This window comes from Columba livia, chromosome 10, assembly GCF_036013475.1.
Source record: "Columba livia isolate bColLiv1 breed racing homer chromosome 10, bColLiv1.pat.W.v2, whole genome shotgun sequence".
NCBI classification, from domain to species: domain Eukaryota; kingdom Metazoa; phylum Chordata; class Aves; order Columbiformes; family Columbidae; genus Columba; species Columba livia.
In genome coordinates, this window is record NC_088611.1 from 14,841,159 (window position 1) to 14,863,776 (window position 22,618).

At 44.5% G+C, this 22,618-nt stretch overlaps 1 protein-coding gene across 3 annotated transcripts in view; it reads left to right on the forward strand.

Moving 5' to 3' along the window:
* Window positions 1-22,618, forward strand: part of LRIG1 (leucine rich repeats and immunoglobulin like domains 1) — a 91,697-nt gene that overhangs the window by 46,856 nt on the left and 22,223 nt on the right. For all 3 annotated transcript variants that reach the window (XM_065075470.1, XM_065075471.1, XM_065075473.1), the window contains exons 4-8: window positions 11,971-12,108; window positions 13,152-13,295; window positions 15,555-15,698; window positions 16,470-16,613; window positions 21,509-21,652. In XM_065075470.1, the coding sequence (XP_064931542.1) occupies window positions 11,971-12,108; window positions 13,152-13,295; window positions 15,555-15,698; window positions 16,470-16,613; window positions 21,509-21,652 (714 nt within the window). The remainder of the gene's footprint in view (window positions 1-11,970; window positions 12,109-13,151; window positions 13,296-15,554; window positions 15,699-16,469; window positions 16,614-21,508; window positions 21,653-22,618) is intronic.

Here is a 22,618-nt window from a genome sequence, read left to right on the forward strand (position 1 = left end):
TTTCTAGTGCATTGTCCGAGGGCAGGTGCTTGTTGTGTATAATGCACAAGATGGTTTCCAAGTTGTCCCTCTGCAGATCGAGCCTAAGATTAGTTGTTAGGGTCATTTGTGACCATGATCTTTTGTTAAGGTCAATATGAAAAATAGCTTCATATTTGAGCCTTAGAATAGCCCAAACTTGCTACTATTAATATCTATGGTAGATTGACTGTCTCATTTAATGGCATATGGCAAATAAAGCACATGTCTACAAAAGCAATTCCTTTGTTAGTCTTCACAGGCTGAGCAGGTTTCAAACATAAATAACTTGCTGAGTTGAAAGTTTTTTAGCATATTGGAGCTTCCTGCCTAAAAATTGCTAGTAATGGCAATTTGGTTTGCTCAGGGATGAGTAAAAGCAGAGTTGCAACAGCAGTAAAAGCAAGTTAAATTATTTTTTGGATAGAATTCTCTACCCGTTTTTTATCTCTGAACTCTTGGATGATTCAGTTTTGTAACAAAATTGCGCAAAATCAGGAAACTATCAGTATGTGTTAGTGTTTCTGTGCTTTCTTCCTACTGAGGTTGCCCAGTCAGTCCTCATCATCAGTTGTCAGTTTATCCTGGTTCTTAGACCAGTGGTGCTTGCTCAGAGCATCAAATAGATGCCTGGCAAGGAGTAAGAACAGGGCTGGGGGTAGAACTGTGATTTTTATTTTTTTGAAGTATGCTGCCATAAAGCACTTTAAAAAAAGTCTCTCCATTTTGTTTACCGTCAAGCATCCTGGAAGGCTTGAGAACAGGCAGTGTCTTTTAGCTCCTCTGCATGCAACAAGGCTAAACTGTTTCAGCAGAGGTGTCAATCCTGCCCGTGTGGTTCAAAGCCCAGTGAGTAAAATACCAGTTTTACCATTTACCTTCTGCTCCATATAATGCTTAGCACTTCCATCATTGCTTCCACTAGCATAATTAGAAATTGTATGTAATTCAGAGTAGAGAAATACTAGATAAAATATGATCCTGCTATGTCTAGGTTGGAAAAGATTAGCAAAATAAATGTCTAGGAAGCTCGCTTAACTGAACAAAAGCTGGCTATCTGCTGGATTTTCTGTTTTTTTTTAACCCATGTTAAATTCCCCAGTTAATTGTAGAGATGAGCACTAGAGATAATGTCAAACGCTATGATCTTATTATTGCAAAATCAACCCTGCTGGGGGTGTGCGGCGTGGAAAATGTGATCCCTGGTTTAGGTAGATGAGAAAGTAATCAGTCAAACCTTTAGATGAAGTGATCACTTAAGAGGCCGCGCTCCCTTCCAAGTGTGCGCATAACTCTTGCTTGTTAACAGGAATTCCGCGTGAATATTGATTGGGAGTAAGTGGTTGGGTGAGTACATGTTTTGCCTGTCAAACCATTTAATGTTCAATTGCACATCAGGGAAAAAAGCAAAGGGCAGCTGGAAAATGAAACAGAACTCAGGGGCATTTGAGTGAAGAGGCAACTGTTTTAGTGGTCAGATCTGAGCAGAGAAAAGCTGGGGAGAGGGGAAGGGTTAGAGTTGAGTGCAAAAGAAAGAATCTAAATGGCTCGCTGTCCAATCTATATACTGCATGGAAACAGTTGCTGAATGGAGGGGTAATGAGCATAAACAACCAGGTCAAATGGCTTGGATTTTCTGTAATTCTTCAGGTGCACTGGAAAAGAAATACCTTTTGGTGGTCTTATTGAAAATGTGTTTGGGTTTTGTTCTGGTTTTGTGTGTGTGTGTTTTGTTTGTGGAGGGTTTTTTGGTCGTTTTTGTTTTTTCCCAGATTATATTATTGAGACAGCTGTTGTGTTGGTTTTGTTTTGTTTGTTTTTCAAAATAAGAGGAACTGAAGAAGTAAATGGTCTTACTAAAGAAGCCTGAAGAACTTATTGGCTAAGTAGTGGTAAACACTTACCACTGATTTTATAAGATTTGCTCTTCAGCTTCAGCAGATAGTGTTTTACACCAGCCTGGTTTAACACAATAGCAGTTCTACTTCACAGCTCAAATTTTCTATTCCCTGGATCTTTTGACACCTTGTTCTGCAGTTTCCCAAAGCCATCCTTCCTACTCCATGTGCTTTATTAATAGGCTGCCTTGATGTGTTAAGAAGAGCTATTTTCTTTGCTAACTTGACTATTGCTTTTCCATGCAGGAGTTATTCCTTGTTGCAGGCTGAGCAGTCTCAGCTGAGCAGAGCTCACCAAGCCTGCCTAGAGGCTGTCCCTGTTCTGGCCACCTTGCTGACAGGACAGATAAGCCCTTTCAACAGAGCACAAGTGTGTGTCATGTTGGAACAGACTAACCAGCCAGCCTATCTACAGCTCTGAAGTGTTAACAGGAGTTTGACTGACCAGTCACAAATGTGTTTCTCCAACTGCTGCCTTCTTCAAGGGGCAAGTTTTTAGCAACTTCTGCTGCAAGTTCTGTGAGACGTAGAGAATTCAGTTTGGAGACTAGACATATTGTCCTTTATTTACATTAGTATCAGGGTCACAGAGCTCTTGTGTGGTTAAATCCACCTGCTATCATTGTGTTTCTGTCAAAGGTGGGAAAGCCCCTGTGTCACATCATGGGTTTTCAGGCACAAACAGTGCGTGCTATCAAGAAGTCTGCTTGTAATTACAGTTTGGATTAATGTCCCAGCATCATGGGCAGAGTCATTACATTTGGTTTGCACTTAAATTGCTTCTCCACTTGTGTATTTTCCCCTTCTCACTCCTGCAGAGAGACAAAAGCAAAACAAAGCCACCCACAAAACACATGCACTCACTAGACTGTGGTGGATCTTCTTTACTTTGATCATTTATTGCACAAAGAGAAACTAAAATCAGCATCAGGATTTAAGGATAAAAATGCCTACATGCCTTGTGATCCTGGACCCTACTGGCTTTCAAATGAAAACGCTGCTCTTGTTGATTAGAAGCACAAAACTTACCAGCGATGAAAATGAGAAGAAGCTGCTGTCCCTGCTCAGGAGTGGGACATGGTAGTTGTTCCAGCCTCTGCTCTGGGCTCTTTAAACTGACATCTGGGCTGTATCTGATGCTTGTGTCTGTTCCTCCTCATCACAAACCTGATTTATCTCTGAGAGCAGTGATGAGCGTGTGTGTGGCATGGAGTGGCTGCTTGCACTGGGTGCTGTGCAAGTGTGGGGCTGTGGAGAGCAGGAACTTGTCAGAGCAGCAAACCAGCAGCGGTAAAGCTGGACTCTTTTTCTCAGCTTTGAGGACTGTCTTGTGCATTTAATTTGTGTTAGAAAATTGAGTTTGGCTGGCATGTATCAGCAGCAGAAGAAAGCCCTCAAGGTAAAAGGATGAGGAAAAACCAATGGTGCAACAAGAGTAGCAGACCAAAGATACAAGATGTAGAGCATAAAACACTGACCTGACTGTCATCTGCCAGCAACTGAATGACTCTTTTCAAATACTGATGCAGCCCTTCCTTTGAAGAGGCTCTGCTGAGCCCCATGACCCCTGGTGAAGAGCCACATGGTTTCCTGCGTTCTAGTATGAAAACTGCCATTTAACTGATATGACTTTCTTCCTTCTCTTCCCATAGGACAATTCTCTTCCTTAGAGTTCAGCACTCAGCAAGGCCTCTTCTCGCCTTTGCAGCCTTTCTCAGTGCTTTCTCCAGACTGGGGTTAGGATATGTGAGAAGATGGAGGGTGACAAGCAGTGGTTTGGACTGAGAGCTGGAGGAGACATGGGTGAAAGACTAGAACAGATATGAGTGTTCATAAATGGGCTGTTTCAAAATCAGCATTGATTACACTTGGTGACTTAGAGATGCGCTCGTTCCCTTGTGCCAGAGAACTACTGACCAAACTGTATTACAAGTTGGGCAGCCCTTGCTGAAGATCCCTGGCCCTGACCCTTGCAGGTGCATCATCCCGCTGAGGGATGCACACAGTCACTCTGAAGCTAATTGCTGAGATATTTTGAGGTAGAGCTGCACCCAGGGAGCCAAAGATGTGCTCTGGTATTGAGTTCATAAAAGTTGAGGAAAGCTACTTACAGAGAGGCTGTGACACACAATAAAAGATGCTTTGCACAGCCTTTTTAATGGATCTGTGCTCTTTGTGAATACGTCATTTAAAAAGCCTCTGGGGAGTACGGTCCTCATGAAACATCCAGTGTAACCAGAAGAGAACAGAAACTCTGGTCCTTTTGGATCCACCCTGTTGCTGATGGGGGGACTGTGCCCATAATAGAGACTGGCTTGTCTTCAGGAATCTTAATTTGCTTTGATGTCATAACAGGTTGTGTAATTTGCTGAGGAGATAAGTCAGCCTCCCTTTTAAAGATGACTAACTTCTAATGCTGCCTGTCCCACACGTTTTACTCTACTAGTGAGACTCAATGGCAAAGGCTTAGGAAGTTGTGTATTGCAAAAAGGACCCGAAATCAAATGGTCGAGTCAAAGAAGTCTAGTGAGATCAAAGTAGAGGGAGAAGGCTTTTAAAAGTTACATCACTTGCATCTAACACACAGCATAAGGTCCTCTAACAAGTCAAAGTTTACAAAAAGATTTCTAGTGCAGAAATATCTTAAGAGAATATGTGTCTTGCTGGATGTAGCATTTTTGGTTACATTAGAAGAAAAGTTTTCCCTTGTGCAGTTCATACTGAACCAAACAAAAGCCCTTCATGAATGTTCATCAAATCCAGGCCATTGGTCATGTCCAGCTGCTCTGAAAGCCAGCTCCTGGTGTACTTGATCTCTGCCTAACTCTTATCCATGGGGCTGCCTCATGAAAGAGCTACGAGAGTGTTCCTGGGAGGATGATAACGTCTGCCTGTGTTCAGGTACCAGGGCCCGAGGATGCTCTGAGGCCACACTGGGACCGCACCAGGGTTGATGGTTGCAGTCCGGCAATGTGAGGGGCAGAGGAGCTTGGTCCTGTGGGTGACCACAGAATAGGCTGTAATAGATAGCGAATGCATAGCCCTTGTGTCACGCTGGTCTCACATGAATAGTCCTGTTGACTACAGTGGAACTATTTGTGTGAGTAATAGTTAGCTTGGGGGAATAAGGAGGTCGTAACCCAGCCCTTGCAGTATCACTGGCTTGACTGCAAGTGGCTGCTGCTCGCAGGTCCGAAGGTGTGAATGAACAATTCCCATCTCCTCCTCTCACCATGTCCGTGGCGTGGAACAGAAATGCAGCCACATCACTGTGGAAGGTTGTATTTGTGTGTTTTGTTGTGTGGGTTGTGTGTTTTGTTGTTTGTTTGTTTTTCTCTGCTTTAAAAAAAAAAAAAAAAGGAAAAAAAATAAAGATACTTTTTCTTGATCCCCCTGTCTGTCCCAGCCTGTGTACAGCTATGGGTGGTTTGCTTCATGCTTGTCGATCCTAACCCACCAACACAAGGCAAGAACGTAACCTCATAAATGAAAGCCCTCTGAAATACATCAGTTTTGAAGCTGATGTATAGCAGATGGGAAGATGTCTGTGGACTTTCTGCCATGGTTTGATAAAGTTAGACTAGCGCTGCCAGCCTCTTCTTACTTTACACTTACGTATGATAGTTTTAAATTAAAACAGTGTAAAATGATTGCAGATGATGTTTGCTGTATCTTAGAAAGGCTTTCTTCTGACGCAATACTAGGGAGAGGGAAGATGCTCTCATACAGACTCAGGCAGAGCACGTAAACCTTTAAGGAAAAAGTAGGATACCTGGAAAAATTACACAGAGGTGTTTTGTTTTTTTTTTTTGGGGGGGGGGATGGGATCTTTGGATGATGTGTTTTCGTTCTGTAGAGTTTTTAGCTTGCTGGGGTGTTTGTGGGGTTTTTCTGTTGTTGTTGCTGTTCGGTTTTCTGGGTTTTTTTGTGGCTGACCCTAAAATGCAGTGGCTGCTTGGCCTGCCACTGCTCTGCTCTGGTGTGTGCAGCCGGCACCTGAACAAACAGAGCTGTATCTGCGGCAGCCTGGGAACCCGCCAGGATTCCTCAGGGAAGGAGTGATTCAGAGCATCTGAGAAAAGTGGGGGCAGCTTCCCTGCATCCTTGTTTCCTGCCCGGACAGTAACCCGTGCAGCCTTGCTCTCAAAGGACAGCGGGGCTGCTCCCGTAAGCAAATACGGCACATGTTGTGTTGGATAAAAATATACATTTTTATAATGATACAAAATCTTGAGCCTCTTGGATTATCCTGGCCAGGCTGACATGATAGTGCGAAGTGTCAGACAGCTACTGGGGTTTGCTCAGAGCACTTGGGAAGCATGAAACTGCTGTGGGCAGTTCAGCCTTTCTGGGAAGGTCTTGTACATGGGGATGATGTCCTGTGGATTTCCAGTGTGTCACCTGTGTGTTCACTTCATCTTTGGCTGCAGAGATGTTTCACTACTCCAGTACAGCAGAAGCAAGTCAAGTCTTTGGAAACAAAAAAGTTTTTATTAGTTAAACGTTAAAATCACGCAAGAAGTTGTGCATTGATAAACTGCATGAATTTTGAGTCAAAGCTGATGTCCAGCTCCCCATCATATTCTCCTCTTTTCTTGTCTCCATACATTAACAAGAAGCACTCGGGACACACCTTCAATTGTTAATTTTAATACCCCCACCAGAACAAACAGAAACATTTGTGTTGCTGCTGTTGTAAACACAGACATCTTCCACATTATCAGTTCTCCTTCATCCTTGTCAGGAAAATTGCTCAGGCATTGCATTTCACTCTGAAATTATGATTTTTTTTAAAATGTTTTGTGTGTGTGGCAAGTAATGGGCTAAAATCAGATGGCAGATCGTCTAAGGTGGGAGTTGTAGAAACCCATGTCTTGAATCTTCTGTAGTGTTTCTGGAAGGATCAATATTAGATCTCCATCTTCTCTGAACTGAGGAGGAGGAGGGGGGCAGGTAATTCCAGGCATGGGTTAGTCACAGTGTATATGTGATCCATCTCCTGTTACAGTTCTTTGATCTTGCTCTCTTTGCATGGCCTGTCTCTGACACCAAACCTTGCCTGTCCTTTAGTAGCGAACCCCATAACTCTTTCTGGCCCTAGTATTTGGTTTCTCCAATACTTTCCCAGTATGGAAATATTAACCAAACCCTGAACTTTTTAATCTCTCTATTTCTACTCTTGTGATCTCCCTCATATGTTAATTTCAAAAAAGTGCTCGTATATTAATAGAACCCTACCCGAAGTGCGGAGCCTCTCTTTTGAAGCTTGCTTTTATTTTTGATGCTTATAACAGGTGTTGGTTTAATAGGTTTGCTGTATTAGGGCTTTCTTTATTTCTTTCGCGAGCCCGGCCAGCTCTGTAAGCCGACACGACATGAAGGCCGAGCGTGTGACTTCTCCCTGCCTTTAGCCGCACTTCACACCAAACATTTGCGCTGCAGGCTCCCAGCGGCCAAGGCATCTTAATTCAAGCTTTGTCTAAACCAGGAGGTTTTCTGCTGATTGTATTTAAATCAGTCCAACCAAAGCCCCTCGTACATTCCCATCTGAGGGTCTGCTTGCTTTGATTTTCCGCTGTCAGCGTTCTAATGGGCAGCTGCTGAGGGGAAGTGAATGTGGCTCGGACAACAAAGGAGTGTGTTTGCGTTGCTCTCTGCATCGATTTCACACAAGTAGTTTGAAGCCACGGTCTAAATTAAACCGATTAGTGTTCTCCACAGCACAGGCTTGCTGCAAAGGGGAAGGTGAATTTTTCTCCTATTAGGTCTAGTGGAAAATGTTTCACAACCTATTTATCAAATAAATATTCACAAAGACGCTTCGAACGAGGAAACCCACCGGGATTAAAGTGTAACTTTACCTCTAAAATACAAGCTGAGATTCCTGGAAATGCTGCAAGCTTTTGACTGTGGGCCACCTGTTGTTTTCCTGCCACCCCCTTCGTCTCCCTCCTGGCTTAGAGCAAACCCAAACACGCTTTGGCTTCACTGGAACATTTTGCTTGTTTTTCTGTCTCGCAGCAGCCCGGAGGAGCACAGAGCTCGTGTTGGCCTCCTGACATGGTCCTCAAGGGCTGGGTTTAGCAAAGACATGGCTGGAGGTTAATCCAAATCTCCTGTAATCCTGAAGGGTCTATTCAAGAGTGGTGCAAAGTACAAGGGCTCAGGGGCTGTGGTACCTCGGGGTGTTGACCAGGGGTGCAGGCGGGTTCAGCAGTAGTGGCCAGAGGGTGCATTCCCTCAGCTCTCTCTGTTTGCAGCTGATGCTGGGGTGAGGGCAAAGCAGTTGCTGAACAAGTGCTGCATGTATACAGCTCACACCATAAATATAATCCACTGCTGACTTTGTTACCTTCGTTGGGTGCTGAGATGTTACAGTTCAGGGTCTCTGTTTGCTGTAAATGGGGTGTCTCTGGGAATGAGGCTGGGTGTGAGCAGAGAAGTTCAGCTGTTTTAGCCAGATCCTGCCCTATTCACGAGCAAATCCAAGTGGACTTGGATGGGGTCCTTATTTTCTGTGTTTTCTTTTTCACCTGAGCTGCTTTCACTCCAAATTCTTAGTTTTTGGCGAATGCAGTTCTGCATCATCCTGGTCCGGCAGCACGTTTCCATACACACGGGTACACTGCAGGTAGAGAGGGGTTAAGAAACTTGCCCAAGGCAGATGAGTCAGTGCCAGAGCTGGGAATAGAAACCAAGAGACTTGGCTCCTGCTCCGGGCTCTAATTGCTCAATCTCACATTGAAGCCCTGTCATCATATACTCTTGAGGTAACGCTGGCTGAAGTGCAACAGGGAAAGCTGTTTCCAGGCTGTGATACCTAAGGAGTGGGGAGAGGAAAAGACACTTGGAGGCAAATTGGTTGTGGAAGCACCAATAATTTGTGCTTTAAAGCCTGGTTTTGGCAATTGGTACTAAAATCCGATCTGTCACCTTTGAAGCCAACAAAGTGTAAACTAAGGAGCTAATTGGGAAGAATCCAGCCCTTTTCCAGTCACTGCTAAAGAGGAGAGGCAAAGTCATAACGTCACTGGGCTTTTTTTGTGTAAAACACCCTGGTGATGAGATGGGGAATGGAGACAGGCAAGTGGGGAGGATCCAAGTAACAACAGGAAGGGTTAAATCACATTTCAGCTCTTACTGAAAGAATGAAAAATAAAATGTAATCAAGCTAGTAAAAGGTTTGGACGATATTGCATTCATGTCACATGGTGTGTATAGGAAAAGTTGGCCTGGCTGGTTTTGTTTGAAGTGCAGTGCTTTGCAGCAAACTGTCTGACATTCCCCAGCTGGGACTGGCCGGGAATGGTGTTTGGAGCTGAGAGTTACATTTGGAGTCAGCCCATGTTTGAAGGAGACAGAGAGAGGGAGAGAAAGGAGCCTGTTTTTTTCCTGTGTGAAATAATTCATCTATCCAATCTGCCAGCTGTAGCACGTGAAAAGCAAGAGGCAAATGGACAGAAGTCACCTGGAACCTGCGAACGTGGCTCAAACAAAATAGTTCTTTCCTGTCCTTTTCTTGCCTTATTAAAGTCTGTCTTCTGGGACATGCTGGGAGATCTGGCAGGCGGGCAGATTGTATGTACATTGAGCAACTAAAGCCCAGAAATATTAATACTCCAGAAAAATAACATTGGCTTCTGAAGAGCACTTCATGTCCAAACTCTGTGCTCTCACTGCCTTGCAGACTTAGCTGCCCTGCACAGGGATTGTCAGGTAATTTATAGATTCTTCACGTTCATTTGTACAAGCCTTCATTTCCTGTTAATTTACAGCCAGATTCATCTCGGCCATCACAGCCTGGATGAGATCAGAGTTGAACTCGCAGCCCCTGCTTCAGCAGAGCTCCAGAAAACATGCTTGGGGTTTGCTTTCGCTTACGTCTGTGTTGAGGTACTTTCCTGAATCAGGGTTGCACACACATTTAATGGACTCTCTTCTTTTGAGGAGGAAAAGGAGTGCAATTTTTGAACTTGCAGATTCTCCTAAATTGAATTCCTTGCAAAAGAAACTAGTCTTTGGGGAAGAGACACCCCCCTCATCCACATATTGAATTTATGGAGGCCAGAAAAATCTGAATATAGTGAATTTTCCTGTATTTTAGTCTCACTATAGTATAAATTTACTGAAGCTCTGTTCCGCTCTGTGCTGTAGATGTGAAAATTCAGTCTTTATTCCTAGCTGTAAATAAATATTGGTTATTTGAATAGTAGCCATATCATTTGCCTTTTATAGAGTTTGTGGTTGCAGGGACCTGTGTACACGTAACCCGTGGAATAACCAGTTGTGTGGTTTTGAAAAATTACTTTGATTTTCCTGATGCCTTTTTGCATCACATTAGCAGCATATCGCTGTAGCGATATAAAATTTATCCTCAATGATCTGTGATCCTGCACTGAATTAATTAAGTAGCATTTAAACTCTTTAGTCAAAGCAGCAGTTTTGCAAATGTTTCCCCAGTGTCAGAACCTGTGCTGGCTGTTTTAAAGGTGACTCTCCAGAAAGCAAATGGTTCTGGGAATGTGGTTTTTACCCTCTTCCTGTTACAGGTGCCAGTAAACGTGGTGGCGAAACAATCTGGTTTTACTAACAGGGAGGATAAAGGAGCAGATGACAGTGCAGGGAGCAGGTCCCTTGCCATGTGCTATTGGTATTTTTTGGGGGGTGAGGTTTTGTTTGCAAGTGTCTTGTCTGAATTGCTGTGAGAGTCTGGAAGGGGGGTGAGGCTGGAGAAGACGGGCTCCTAGACTCCCCTCAGCTCAGTGCCTGGATGGCTGCGGTTGGCTCATCTGGATGTTTTTTGTTTTGTTTCAAAGAGCTGATGCTTTGTCGGGAGAGCTGGGATGTCCTGGTTTGCATTCAGGAGTGCTTTCACTGGCTGCTGTCTCCTCTGCTGGTTACTCAGTGGGTAGCCGGCCGGATTAAGGCACAGTACTTGTCTGAACCCTCTCTACTATCTCTTATTATTCAGCAAGTTCTCAAGTGTCTGCGGAGCGTCTCTGTTTGGAGTGCCTCACTCGCAGCCCTGCCAGTAATATCAGTGACTGCTCTAAATTCACATCAGGCATGTGCTCTGCTTCTGGTGACTAATGCGCAATGTATTTATTTAATTGGTTACTGTTCCCTCTACTGATTCAGGCCAGAGAGGAGTCAGAGGAAAGGACTAGGGTGATTTTTAGTTAGACCGTGTTGAGTACCAATGAGGTCTAGAGGTATTTAACTGTTTGACAGCTGTGGAAACCACAAGAACATCTTGTAGCGCCTTCTCTAAAGAAAAATATCAGATTGAATGCTTCAGGCTGGTACTGGTGAGGCAGCAAATGCAGGTGATTGTTTTAGGGTCTGATCCTGCAACTGGTGCTTGGGCAGAGCACTTGGGCAGAATTGTCCTAATTGCACAGTGGGATAAAGGTAGCAAAACGTGAAGAAACATTTGCAAAAACGAGCTCTCTTACAGTATTTCTTTGCATTACAAATCATTGTAATATGGCCTAAAGCTGGGGTTTTTCAGAAGGATCTTTAGGAATTAAGGAAACAATGGTTTATAACATTTGCTGAGCTCATATTTACTTATCTGTTACCTGCAGACAGCTCTGAAAATCCCATCCTATGTGTAAAACATTTGCAGATTGCTTAAACCATCGATCAGCACTCCTTGCCTGCAGGATTAAAATCCAACCCTGCAGTCATTGCATGTAATAAATCCATTCTGAAAGTGCGGGATTGTAGGAGACTGACCCCAAAATACTGGAAGGAAAACTGGTGAATGAAAACAGTGGTTCTGTAGAGGGAAGAGTCTTGTACCATACCAGAAAAAAGTGTCTGGAAGCTCACAAATATCTGTAAGCTAGTCTGTCTAACCATAGGAACAGAGTGGGAATTAGGGAAGATCTCTCTGATGTGGGTTTCCTCCTCAGACAGTTGTTGAAGCAGCACCGTAAGTCAGAGCGTATGAGCTCGGGGGCCAGCCTGTGGGCCTGCTGCTGCCTCAGGGATTCATTCTGTGTTTTTAAGAGAACTAAATTGTCTCCATTTCTCCTCCTGACTGTTTCAGGCATCACAACAGGATCCGCAGCATTGAATCAAGTCAACTGAAGCCCTACGTTACCCTGGAAACGTTGGACCTGAGTTTCAATGACATCACGGAAATCCGAAACGGCTGCTTTCCACAGGGACTTCACATAAAGGAGCTGTGAGTTTTTCTTGTTGGGAACAGCTTTTGTTGAGTTACCACAGCAGAGAGAAGGGCCTCAAACCTTTAAAAGAAAAGAGAGAGAATAATCATACAAAGTATGGAGTTATTCATCAGGATTTTAAGTGCAAAAGAGAATCAGAAGGCAGCACATTGTCCCAGCTGTCAGGTTATTTTTTGAGTTCTTTTTGGTTTCTGATATATCTGTAAAGAAAGCGGATTATTAATTGTGTGGCATGGGAATGTTGCAACAGAGAAGAGGTATCCTGCATCCTTCAGGTGTGGGTGTCTTTAGAGCTGGAAACCTAGAAGCCAGAAGAACTGTCTGCAGCAGACCCGTGTCTCTTCCCTGTTGGGAAGTGTATGTGCTGCTTCCCAGATCAGCCCATGTGCATCTGGAAAAGGGGAGGGAGAATGACTATTTCGTCAATAAAAGTGGCTACTGAATGTTAAGAACAGAAATCTCTCGTTGGTGATTTGAAGAAAACCAGGGGTTAAGCAGAGTAACACCCTCTCAATAGAGATGTTTGCCTGTTCAGGGAAACAAAAACTATTCTATGTTTTATGTACCTTCAAAAAGGTGCAGATAGATAATGCTTGCGTTAAAGTTTGTGCCTAAGTTTCTCCCCCTGGTTCTAAGTGGATATAAGACAGTCGTGTTGTGGCTGATGTTTGCTGTTGTCCTGTATAAACAGCCTCTGTGGCTGAGACTGTGGTTCAAGTAAGAAAGAGCCCTGGGGACAGGTGCTGAGGGAAAAACGGGGAACATCATCCTGCACCAGAATATTCTCCAGTTTTTGGCTCCCACTCCCAGTTGCTTTGCTGAAGTAGGAGGGTATCCAGGAGCTCTTGGGAACTGCACAGAACTTCTTTACATTCATCACATGGCTCTGGGAAAGGCACTGTGCTCTTTGCACAGCCAGAAATCCAACTGATTTGAAGTCACCTCTCTAATTTCACCAGCCTGTCTGGAGACCAACTAAATGCTGATAAAAGGAGATTTCTGACAGGACTGTTCATTTTTCTGCTGTGATTTATTGCAGCTACCTGGGGAGCAACAGAATCAGCACCCTGGAGCCTGGTGCTTTTGATAGTCTGTCACGGTCCCTGCTAATGCTTCGTCTGAGTAAAAACAGGATCACTCAGCTTCCTGTCAAGGCGTTCAGGCTACCCAGGCTAATACAACTGTGAGTAGAAATGTGCACTTTAATTAAGCTCAGCCACACTTTATGGAGACAAAATATCCCTGAGGATATGCACACCAAGTGTCACCCTTCCACACCTGCTATCTATAAAACTTAGAATATGCTATGTGGTAGTCCTCTGCCAGCACCTAGTAAAACACACTGGGAGAGGGTCCCTTTTGTCTTGTGACTATTGGCTTTTCAGGCCATTCTTCTGATCAGGTGTGAAGGGAGGGATGCTGCAGCGGTCATCAGCATCTTGTGGACTTGACGGTATAAGACAAATCCACTCCCTTGAAAGCTGCTGGTATCTGTGGCACAAGAGAGATCTGGAAAATGTTTTTATTTCAAGTGATAGAACTCAGCTACCATGTTAGTTTTCCAAGACCACACAGGTATCTTTATGTGGCAATAAAAAAGCAATGATGGAAAGCTGTTAAACTGTGCGGTGATATTTGTGCAGAGAAATTAGCACTTGAGGTGAGTTAACACACACATCATTGTTGTCCTGCCTGTGGTCCCCATGGCAGGAGCTGCATGGGGACACGTAGACATCTGCAGCTATAAATATGCTTTATGTGTAAAACAGTAGTACTGATGGTTTAGCTTTTCCCTTCTGCTGCAGTTGGAGAAAGGGCCCAGCCTGAGGCCCGTTGCAGTCTTTCCATCAAATTTGATAGGCAAAGGTCAACCCCCGTTTGTTACCATGAAGTCCACAAAAGCTTTTGGATCTTAAACCTCTAAGTGACAACCTCTTGATTGAAAGACAAATTAGCCAGGATGTGTCTAAGAAGTGGGTATGCATTTGTGGTTGCACACACGTAGTATTTATAGCTAATTTGGAACTGAACGGTGTGACACAATACCACATGTGTCTCAAAAGTCTGTTGCCTCTCAGTTGGAAGTTACTGCTCATTGACTGAGAGCTTGTAATCCACTGTGTTCATCAGCATCATGTGCAAAACTGTAATAAAAATGAGGGTCAACTCCTTCTGTTTAGGAACACAGTTTTCACTGAAAGTTGGAGTAGTTGGTACTCCGAAAGGCAGTCTCACAGCTGGTTGTTTAGCCCTATGGATAAACATGAATGAATTGCAAGTTATAGAGACTCGTAGAATTTGTGTACAGTTCTTTTTCTGGCAAAGCGTAGTGCAGTAATAGCCTAAGACGTGCAGTAAGGCCAGATTCTTTAGGCCTGCAAACATTTTCAAATTCTTTACTTGACTTTAATTACACTGGAGTGCAAGTCCAACATTATTTTTTAGGCAGTGAAAAAGTAAGCTTAAAGTTTCTATGACTTTCTCACGTTTTCCAAAACAACTTCTGATGTTGTAACCTCTACCATTTTCTTAAACACAAATGCCGAACAGGGAACTAGCCATAGATTAGTCTTGTGTATGCAGAAATGTATCCATTTTAAAAGCTCTATTTTTGGCTTTAGTGCATTGTGTTGATGAAGTTTTCCACTGACTTTGCGGAACTGGGTTTTCACCTGGTATGTCAGGGTCTAGCAATCCGTAAGACTGACATGGGTTGGTAAAGCATGCTGTGATGATGTTCGTGTTGCTATTAAGAAAAAAGGTATTCCCAAAATTTAGAAGTCCTTCCCCACCCGGGGGATGGCGGCGAAGAAATTCAATGAACCAAGCTGGAGATCTTCGTGTACACAAAATACTAAGACTGCCTTGTTATTGGAAACAACTTGTTTCACTCTTTATTAGTTTCTTATAATAGGAAACAATGTGAAATTTGTCAGTGGAACCGAAAGCTTTGCTTTCAAACTTAGCCATAACATTTTCTCCTGGGCTCACAGTTACGGCACCCACTTGAGAGCACATTTTTGCTGGGTGATTACAAGTCCTGTAAAACCAATGGGTTGTAAGAGAAATAATGCTGATGTTTTAACTGTATTGGTTCAAATGCTGTCTCTGCTTGAGAGAAGATGAAGTGTGAAAACTGATGAAAAGGATAAATGGCTTAAAATAAATGCAGAGAGAGGAGGGATAAAGAGGAACTGCCGGACTGTCTCTCTTATTTCTCTATAGTGAGAGTCTGTCGCAGGGTGAGTTTATTTAAGGGATCACACCCAGCTGGCTTCCCTGGCTAAGTCTGGGATTGAAAGTTTCCGGCAAACTTCTGCTCTCTCCTGGGAACCGTTGACAGAGGAGCTGTTGGCATTGCTGTCCCCATTGTGTGCTGCACAGATGATTTCGTGAGAAAGGACTGGGATTTAATAAACTTGTATGGCCTTGGTGATTTTAGGGAGCTGAACCGGAATCGCATCCGCCTGATTGAAGGCCTGACATTCCAGGGACTGGACAGCTTGGAAGTCCTGAAACTCCAGCGCAACAACATAAGCAAATTGACCGATGGGGCTTTCTGGGGTCTGGCCAAGATGCAAGTTCTGTAAGTTGGTGCGATGGGCTCTTTTCCCTCAAACAGCCCAGACTTCACCTGCTATCGTGTCCTTCTCTGTATTTTAGCAAGGACTCCCATCAGAGACCTGTGGGCACCTGTGCCAGTCCTCATGCTTCTTTCAGTGTCCTGCATGCACAAAGCTCTTGCCACACTCTTCTTTTTAGTTGACCCACAGTTAACTAATGCTCATTGCTTTACCCGGTGTTCTGTAGAAAAAGTCCTGTTTTTCAAGCTGTGGCAGTATTCCTTTGAAAGTTTGATTTGAACATTCAGTAAGATCTCAATTGGTCTTTAAACAAACACTCATCTGGCTTCTGCAAATTTGTTTTGACTGGTAGATGGAAACTATGTGTTACAGACCTGATTGTTCTGCCTCTTGGGATACCTAGAAACAAACTGGCCTGTCTCAGTGGTGTGTTCTTTCCATGCGAGAGAACAAATTGAATAGTCATTGCAGAGAAATGCTTGAAACTTCCAATGTGATTGATTTTCAAGTGTGTTTGCAAGGTCACAAGTGATCAAGGCAGCATGTTTCTGGACACTGCTGTCACACAACTGAGGTTCTACAAATACACACATGAATGGGATGCTTTAAGCCCAGTTTATTTGCAGGCACGGGAGATGCCCATACATCCACATATCCTCATGGGTATGTAGAAAGGTCTGTAGGAATGGCTAAAATCCCAATCCATGTTGGAAATTCTTCAGTATTTGACCAGTGCTGCTTATCTGTCAATTCTTTCTGATCTTTCTCCACAGCCACCTGGAGTATAACAGCCTGAGAGAAGTAAACAGTGGCTCTCTCTATGGCCTTTCATCTCTACACCAGCTTCACCTCAGTAACAACTCCATATCCCGGATCAACCCCGATGGCTGGAGCTTCTGTCAGAAGCTGCATGAACTGTAAGTTGGTTTCTGTTCTGGTTGGTTGGGCAGGGTTTGGTGGTAAAGTAATGTTGGCAGCAAAGGGAAGTAAGAACTTTTCCCAATCACATGGCCTACAGCTCCTGCTGTATCAACCTGTAGAAACCCAGGAACTGCAGCCTCTGAAGTGTTGCCCTTATTATTCATGACGTTATGACCTTCAGAGCACCCGATTAAAATATGTTTGCACCGGAAACAAAAACTAGAACCCACTAAAAGTATGCAGTGCCAGAAGACCTGGAGAGTTTGTGATCTGCGGCTTGCCAACACTTTTTAGCTACGTGGTTACAAGACGTGCACGGCTTGCCATATAATGACTGTACAGCCTGAAGGAAGCTTTGCTTTATCCTCTGTATTTACAAAGAACAACCATGTTTTTAAGCAGCAGAGATTTGGCCCTTTAAAGGCAGTTCTCCTTGTTTCTCCTGTTTACGCTTTACCCTTCCTGTAGGGCTCAGTTGTTGAAAAGTAAATACATGGACTTTGCTCTCCTGAGATTTCCAGCTGTGAATACAGTCTCTCTGATAAATGAAAGCAAGCCTTGCTGCTAAGGACAGCCCCACAAGGGTGTCTTTTGGGTCTGTGGCACTGCTTAATGCCTTTTTGAAGAGGCACACATGGACCCTTGCAGTATTTACAGAAGTAGCTGTCATCCCCTCGGTGGGACTGTGGAAAGATTCACTTTTTTCTTTGGAGAACTTGACGCATGTGGTTAGTGGAACTGTAAGTCATTCTGCTTGGTGCTCTGAAATCTCTTGTTAGGGATTTGTCTATCGACCAAAAAGCAGTATGGTAAAGCAGCATCCTGCTTTCAGAGGCCTCACTCTGAACTCAGACTAAAGGTTGGTGTCTGTGAGTCCCTAGGCTTTTAGGATGTCGATTCAGAGGGAGGTGGACATGACACATGTAATTCCTTTAAGTTTAGAAGCTGCAGAATTAACATGTTAACCCAGTAACCAACTGTTATCTTCTGTTGAACTTAAATTATACATCCAGGTGGGCAGAAGGAGATACTTTGTTTTTTTATTTAGCTAAATGTGTATGATTGATTAATTACCTAATTTTTCAAATTGTTGTGAAACTGCCCATGCCTAAAGGGCTTCATTGCTTGGCACAGGGCTGTAGACTGCTGTGGTTCTTTCATGTGCAGATCTTCAAGTGATATTTTACTAGATTAAGGCAGTGTCAATGGACAGATTTTCAGTGCAACAGATCAGAATCAGCACCATGCTCCACCCGTGGTCTTCTTAAATCTGAAACATCCAAAAGGGGAGTCTGTCTTCCTAAGGCGCTCACAGTTGGACCCCTGGAATAGCCAAATTCAGATCACTGCACTGTGTTTGTCGCACAGATCTGGGAGCTTTCTGCTCTCTGGGACCCAGTATCTGGTGCCTGGGTTGAGACGGGATGGGTAAGTCCTGTCTGCATCTTGCAGTGCTAATGTCAGAACTCTTTCAGGGGGAACTATGCTCATCTTTTCCACTTGACATTGTCTTTGCAAACCCTCCAGGTTTAGATGGGAGGTTGCACTCTGAGTCCTGTTATTTGTCAGGTATGGATTTGGCATCTCTTGCCAACAAGTAGCGCTAATGATGAGCTGTCGTGGCTTAGAGGCCGTCCTCTGTGGTAACTGCGGAAACCCAGTGCAGGACTCACTTGCCCTGTTGCAGAATGGAGTAGATTTGGAAAATGCCTGGTGATGTGAGGTGGTAGGAGCCACTGGGGCATGCTCGGCCTGACAAACAGGATTGTGCTGGAGTGTGAGGCCAGAGACGACATCAGCTGAGATTCTAAAGGTGATTATGTGGGTGTTAGCACACATCTCTGCAAAATTTTACAAGCTCTTGCAGGTGTTGCCTTTAGGGTAAGGCTGCTGCAGGGAGCCATCAGATACTCCTAACTGAAACTCCAACAGCCAAAGAGTTCTTACAGGAGAGGTCTGCTCTGAAATTGCAGGGTGAGGAAAGGAAGCACTAGATACATCTAGACTGCCTCTGTGCACTTGTTTGAATGTGTACGTCTCATTCCATATTTAAAGATCCTTGCTCACCTCCCCTATTGCTAAATCTGCTGGGTTTCAGTTAGTAGAAAACACTGTCTCTGTTTGTACAGGGAATGAGTTTCAAAGTCCTTGACCTAAGGAGGAGAGGTGGCCAGACCCCTGCCTATCTGTGCTGAGGAACGAGATGGTCATCTGAAGGATGAGTGGTCTCTCCTGTTTTTGGGAAAAAAACATGACCCCAAGGCTCTAGGCTGATGCAAAAGCTAACAAGGAAAATTGAGAGCTCTTGCCGTGTTAGGGGCATGAGAAAGGGCTGATTGTATTCACCAGTCAGGAGCTATGGCATCAACATCATGGAAGAATCCACAGTGGGACCATAGGATCTCATCAGAGCTAAAAGATGACTTGGCTGCTGGGTCTTTCTTTTCAGTTTTTACCTATATTTTGGTCAATGGGAATGAAATACGTTAGATGTAGCTGGTCCAGAACTGGCTGGCAGCAGGAGCCACAGCTGCACAACAGGTTTCTGGTTAAACCCTTTGTGTATCACTTTTGGCATGCTGCTCTATGTGCTGCTCGCCCACTTCTTCACCAGGCCAAAAGACTTGTGTAGAAAAACATTTCCGCTTGTTCGTTCCAGTGATTTCTCACTGGTAGAGCGATGAGAAGGTACAGGAAGCAGCAGAGATCTGCTGACTTCTCTCAACCCAGATAATCCAAACTGCCGAGAGGGGAACACGTTGTTTTGCAGATTGTCCTGTCCCATAGCAGCAATCAGAGCCCTTACATGTTGAAGGACACCTGCCAGGTGCATTAGCTCCTGAAACCTTCCATCTGCTTGCAGCTGATGAGAGAGCCCTCTAAAGACTCCTGCTGTCCGTCCATCTTGAGGTGACGTCAGGACAAACGGAGGGGAACATGCCTTCACCAGTTGTGGCAGGAACTCTTCTTTGCAGAATCAAAAGGAACTTTTTTTTCCTCAGCCAGGTTTAGGATTACTTTTGAACACCTTTTTTTTTTTTAAGCCAAATTCTTTAATCGCAGGTGAGGACATAATTTTGACTGGATGCCAGTTCTTCATAACTAACACTACAGCTTCTTTAGGAATGAAAGTATGTTGTCCCATACCTTCTTCAATCTCATTAATCTTTGCTGAATGCTTTCCAAAGCTTGCCCTATGCCCACTCACACGGCTAAAAGATAGATGGTTCATTTGCCAACTAAATGACACTCTCGGTACTTCGGAGTATGTGTCTGTTTTGACTTAGGTTTTGGCTTTGCAGTGACTTCCATGCAAGCCCTAGACACATTTATAAGCAGACTCTTTGAAGAGGCAGCACTAGAAGAGGAATTTGGAGGTTTGGAACTGAGCGAGATTTTTTTTTTCTTGTTGTCTGTACAATGAAGGATTTTGGTGCTTGTTCAAATCTGTGTAACTCCACTTTTTTAAAAGTTTAGCAGCCCAAACTCACATCTTTTAAAGTGACTTGTGCTCCCAAGTCATTAAGGTATTTTCATAACTCCTATGCAGCTGCCCTTCGTGGAGAGAGAAGCTTGAGAAAATGAGAGTAGCAGGATGTAGACGAATGCCACTTTCTGTACCTCGTCGGTGTGCAGGCGACTTGAAGCTGTGGCTGCTGCTGGTCACGCTCACCTGCCAGCAGCCCTGCAGGGCTTACCCAGGTGCGGTGACATCCAGAGACCAGGAGGAATATACTTGCAGCAGGGAGCTGTGGGTGGATGCTTCAGGCTGAAGACCACTGAGCAGTGACTCTGCCTGTTGCCACCCCACAAGGTCCCTCATTTGATGAGCCAAACTGGCCTCCAACATCAGTAGCGCTGTGGCTTGTGTGTTTTGTGAGGCGTCTGCAGTGGCTTGTAGCTTCCCATGCCCTGCCCTTGGTGTCAAATCATAGAAGCCTCATCTGCACCCTGTCTGGGAGAGAACAACAGGTTTTTTCCTAACATCTTGCAAACTGTGACAGGAGTTGTACTTAAAAAAAGAAATCTCCAAAACCAAAGAGAATACAGGCAAGAGGAAGAGATAGATGAAAAGCTAAGAAGTAAACCCCTCTGAGATTAGTCACTTGTAAGTGGAGATTTCAAGCAGACTGAACGCTCCTTGACAAAGGGGAGCGGGAGGGAAGGTGGCTGGTTTACAACAGACACCTCCTTCCCGTGCATGAAAGGAAGCATTCAATTGCCTTGTGGTGAAATGCGTTTGGCTCTCGACTGGGGTGGAGCAGGCGGTGGAGACACCCACACCCAGATGCCTGGGGCTTGCTGTGCACCAGTGCAGAACGATAAGACACCTCATGAATGCAGAAGTCTAGACCCTGCCAAGAGCGCGTGTGAACTTCAAAATCCATCCGTTTGACGTCACTCTCCACCTCGCAGGGCAGGGGGCAGGAGGGGACTGCTTTTTTCTGGAAGTCACAGGGGGACGGCAGATGGGATTGAGGACTGAACGCAACCAGGGCTGATGTCTGAGCGTTACCTGTACATATGGGGACTGAGAAAGGGTGATGCTCCCAGGCCATGGAGAAGGAGTAGCCTCTCTGTGCCATAACTAACAGTGTGCGTGTTGGGTTATCTCTCTCATTCACTTCTGGGGGAGTCTCTCTCTGCTGCCAGTACAGACAACTTCCCTATAGCCAGGTGCCAAATGCCTTGTGCTCCATTATGGTCATCAAGGCTGCCCCATGGGTGTCTTGTAGGAATATTTGCAGACTGCAGTCTTATTTCATCATCAAGCTGTTATGGATCCACCCAGTACACATTGTCTCTCGTAAGGTAGTTGTGGGAAGCAGGCACTGGTTTGGAAAATACTGGTTGGATTGACAAGGGCTGTTTGTCTTGTTTTTTCCCTCAGAATACTCTCTTACAACAACCTAACCAGGCTGGATGAGGGAAGCTTGGCAGACCTTGGGGGACTGCATGTACTACGACTGAGCCACAATTCCATCAATCATATTGCAGAAGGTGCCTTCAAGGGACTCAAAAACCTACGTGTCCTGTAAGTTGCCCCCCCAGCTCTTGTCAGCTGACACTTGTCTTCCCTCCACAGTTCATGTTCTGCCAAACCGTTCTGCTTTGCGGTCACTTGGGGTGCCTGTGTCCTCAGCATCAAGCTCCCCTACACTTGGCTTGGTTGTCTTGAGCAGCTGTTGTGTTTAACCCAGTATTCAACATCAGTGAACCTGTATTTTCTAATCAAGAGTAGTAAGGAGAATTGCAGCTGAATCCTAGTCTAAGATGGTGTTGAGAAGAAAAAAAAAAAGGCACAACAAAGAAATTCAGTGGTTGGGCTTGTGATCTGGTTATACCAGAAGTGTAACAACACATGAAGCTTCACCTAGTCTTGTGTTCAACTATGGGAGCAGGAAACTGCTACAGGTACCACGAGAGTAACCAGAAGCGTGAACTGTGGAGTTGTCATATACATGGACAGGAGATGGTCTCCGTGATCCCTGTGGGTCCCTTCCAAATCAGGACATTCTATGATTCTAAATCTTTCTCTTTAATTGGGCTCACTTGGCTCATGAAATGTTCTGTGGCTCTGATTTTCCTGATGACCTCTGAACAACTAGAAAGTTGCCATGCTATCAAGGGAGAAGTTTTGTGTGTCCCAATGTTGAACTGTAAAATGATCCATCCTGTGGTGGATGCGGCTGTTTACCAGAGACTTTTATTTTAAAGTCACTGACACAACAACAATACCTGGAAGTGTCACACTAGAAATGAGCTTGCCATCCAGAAGACAGCAACTTCTAGATTTTAGGGCTAATAGAGACCATTAGACAGATCAGTCTGACCTCCTCTGCGATGCCAGCTATGGAATTGCACCATTATGCACTGCTCAGCTCAAGAGCTACATTAGATTGAGGTACCTCTGGGCTTGCCTTACAAACATCAGAAGATGGGGAATCCAGTTCTTTTAATTGTCCATTCCTGTGTTGCCTCTGTCTCCCTTATTTGTACC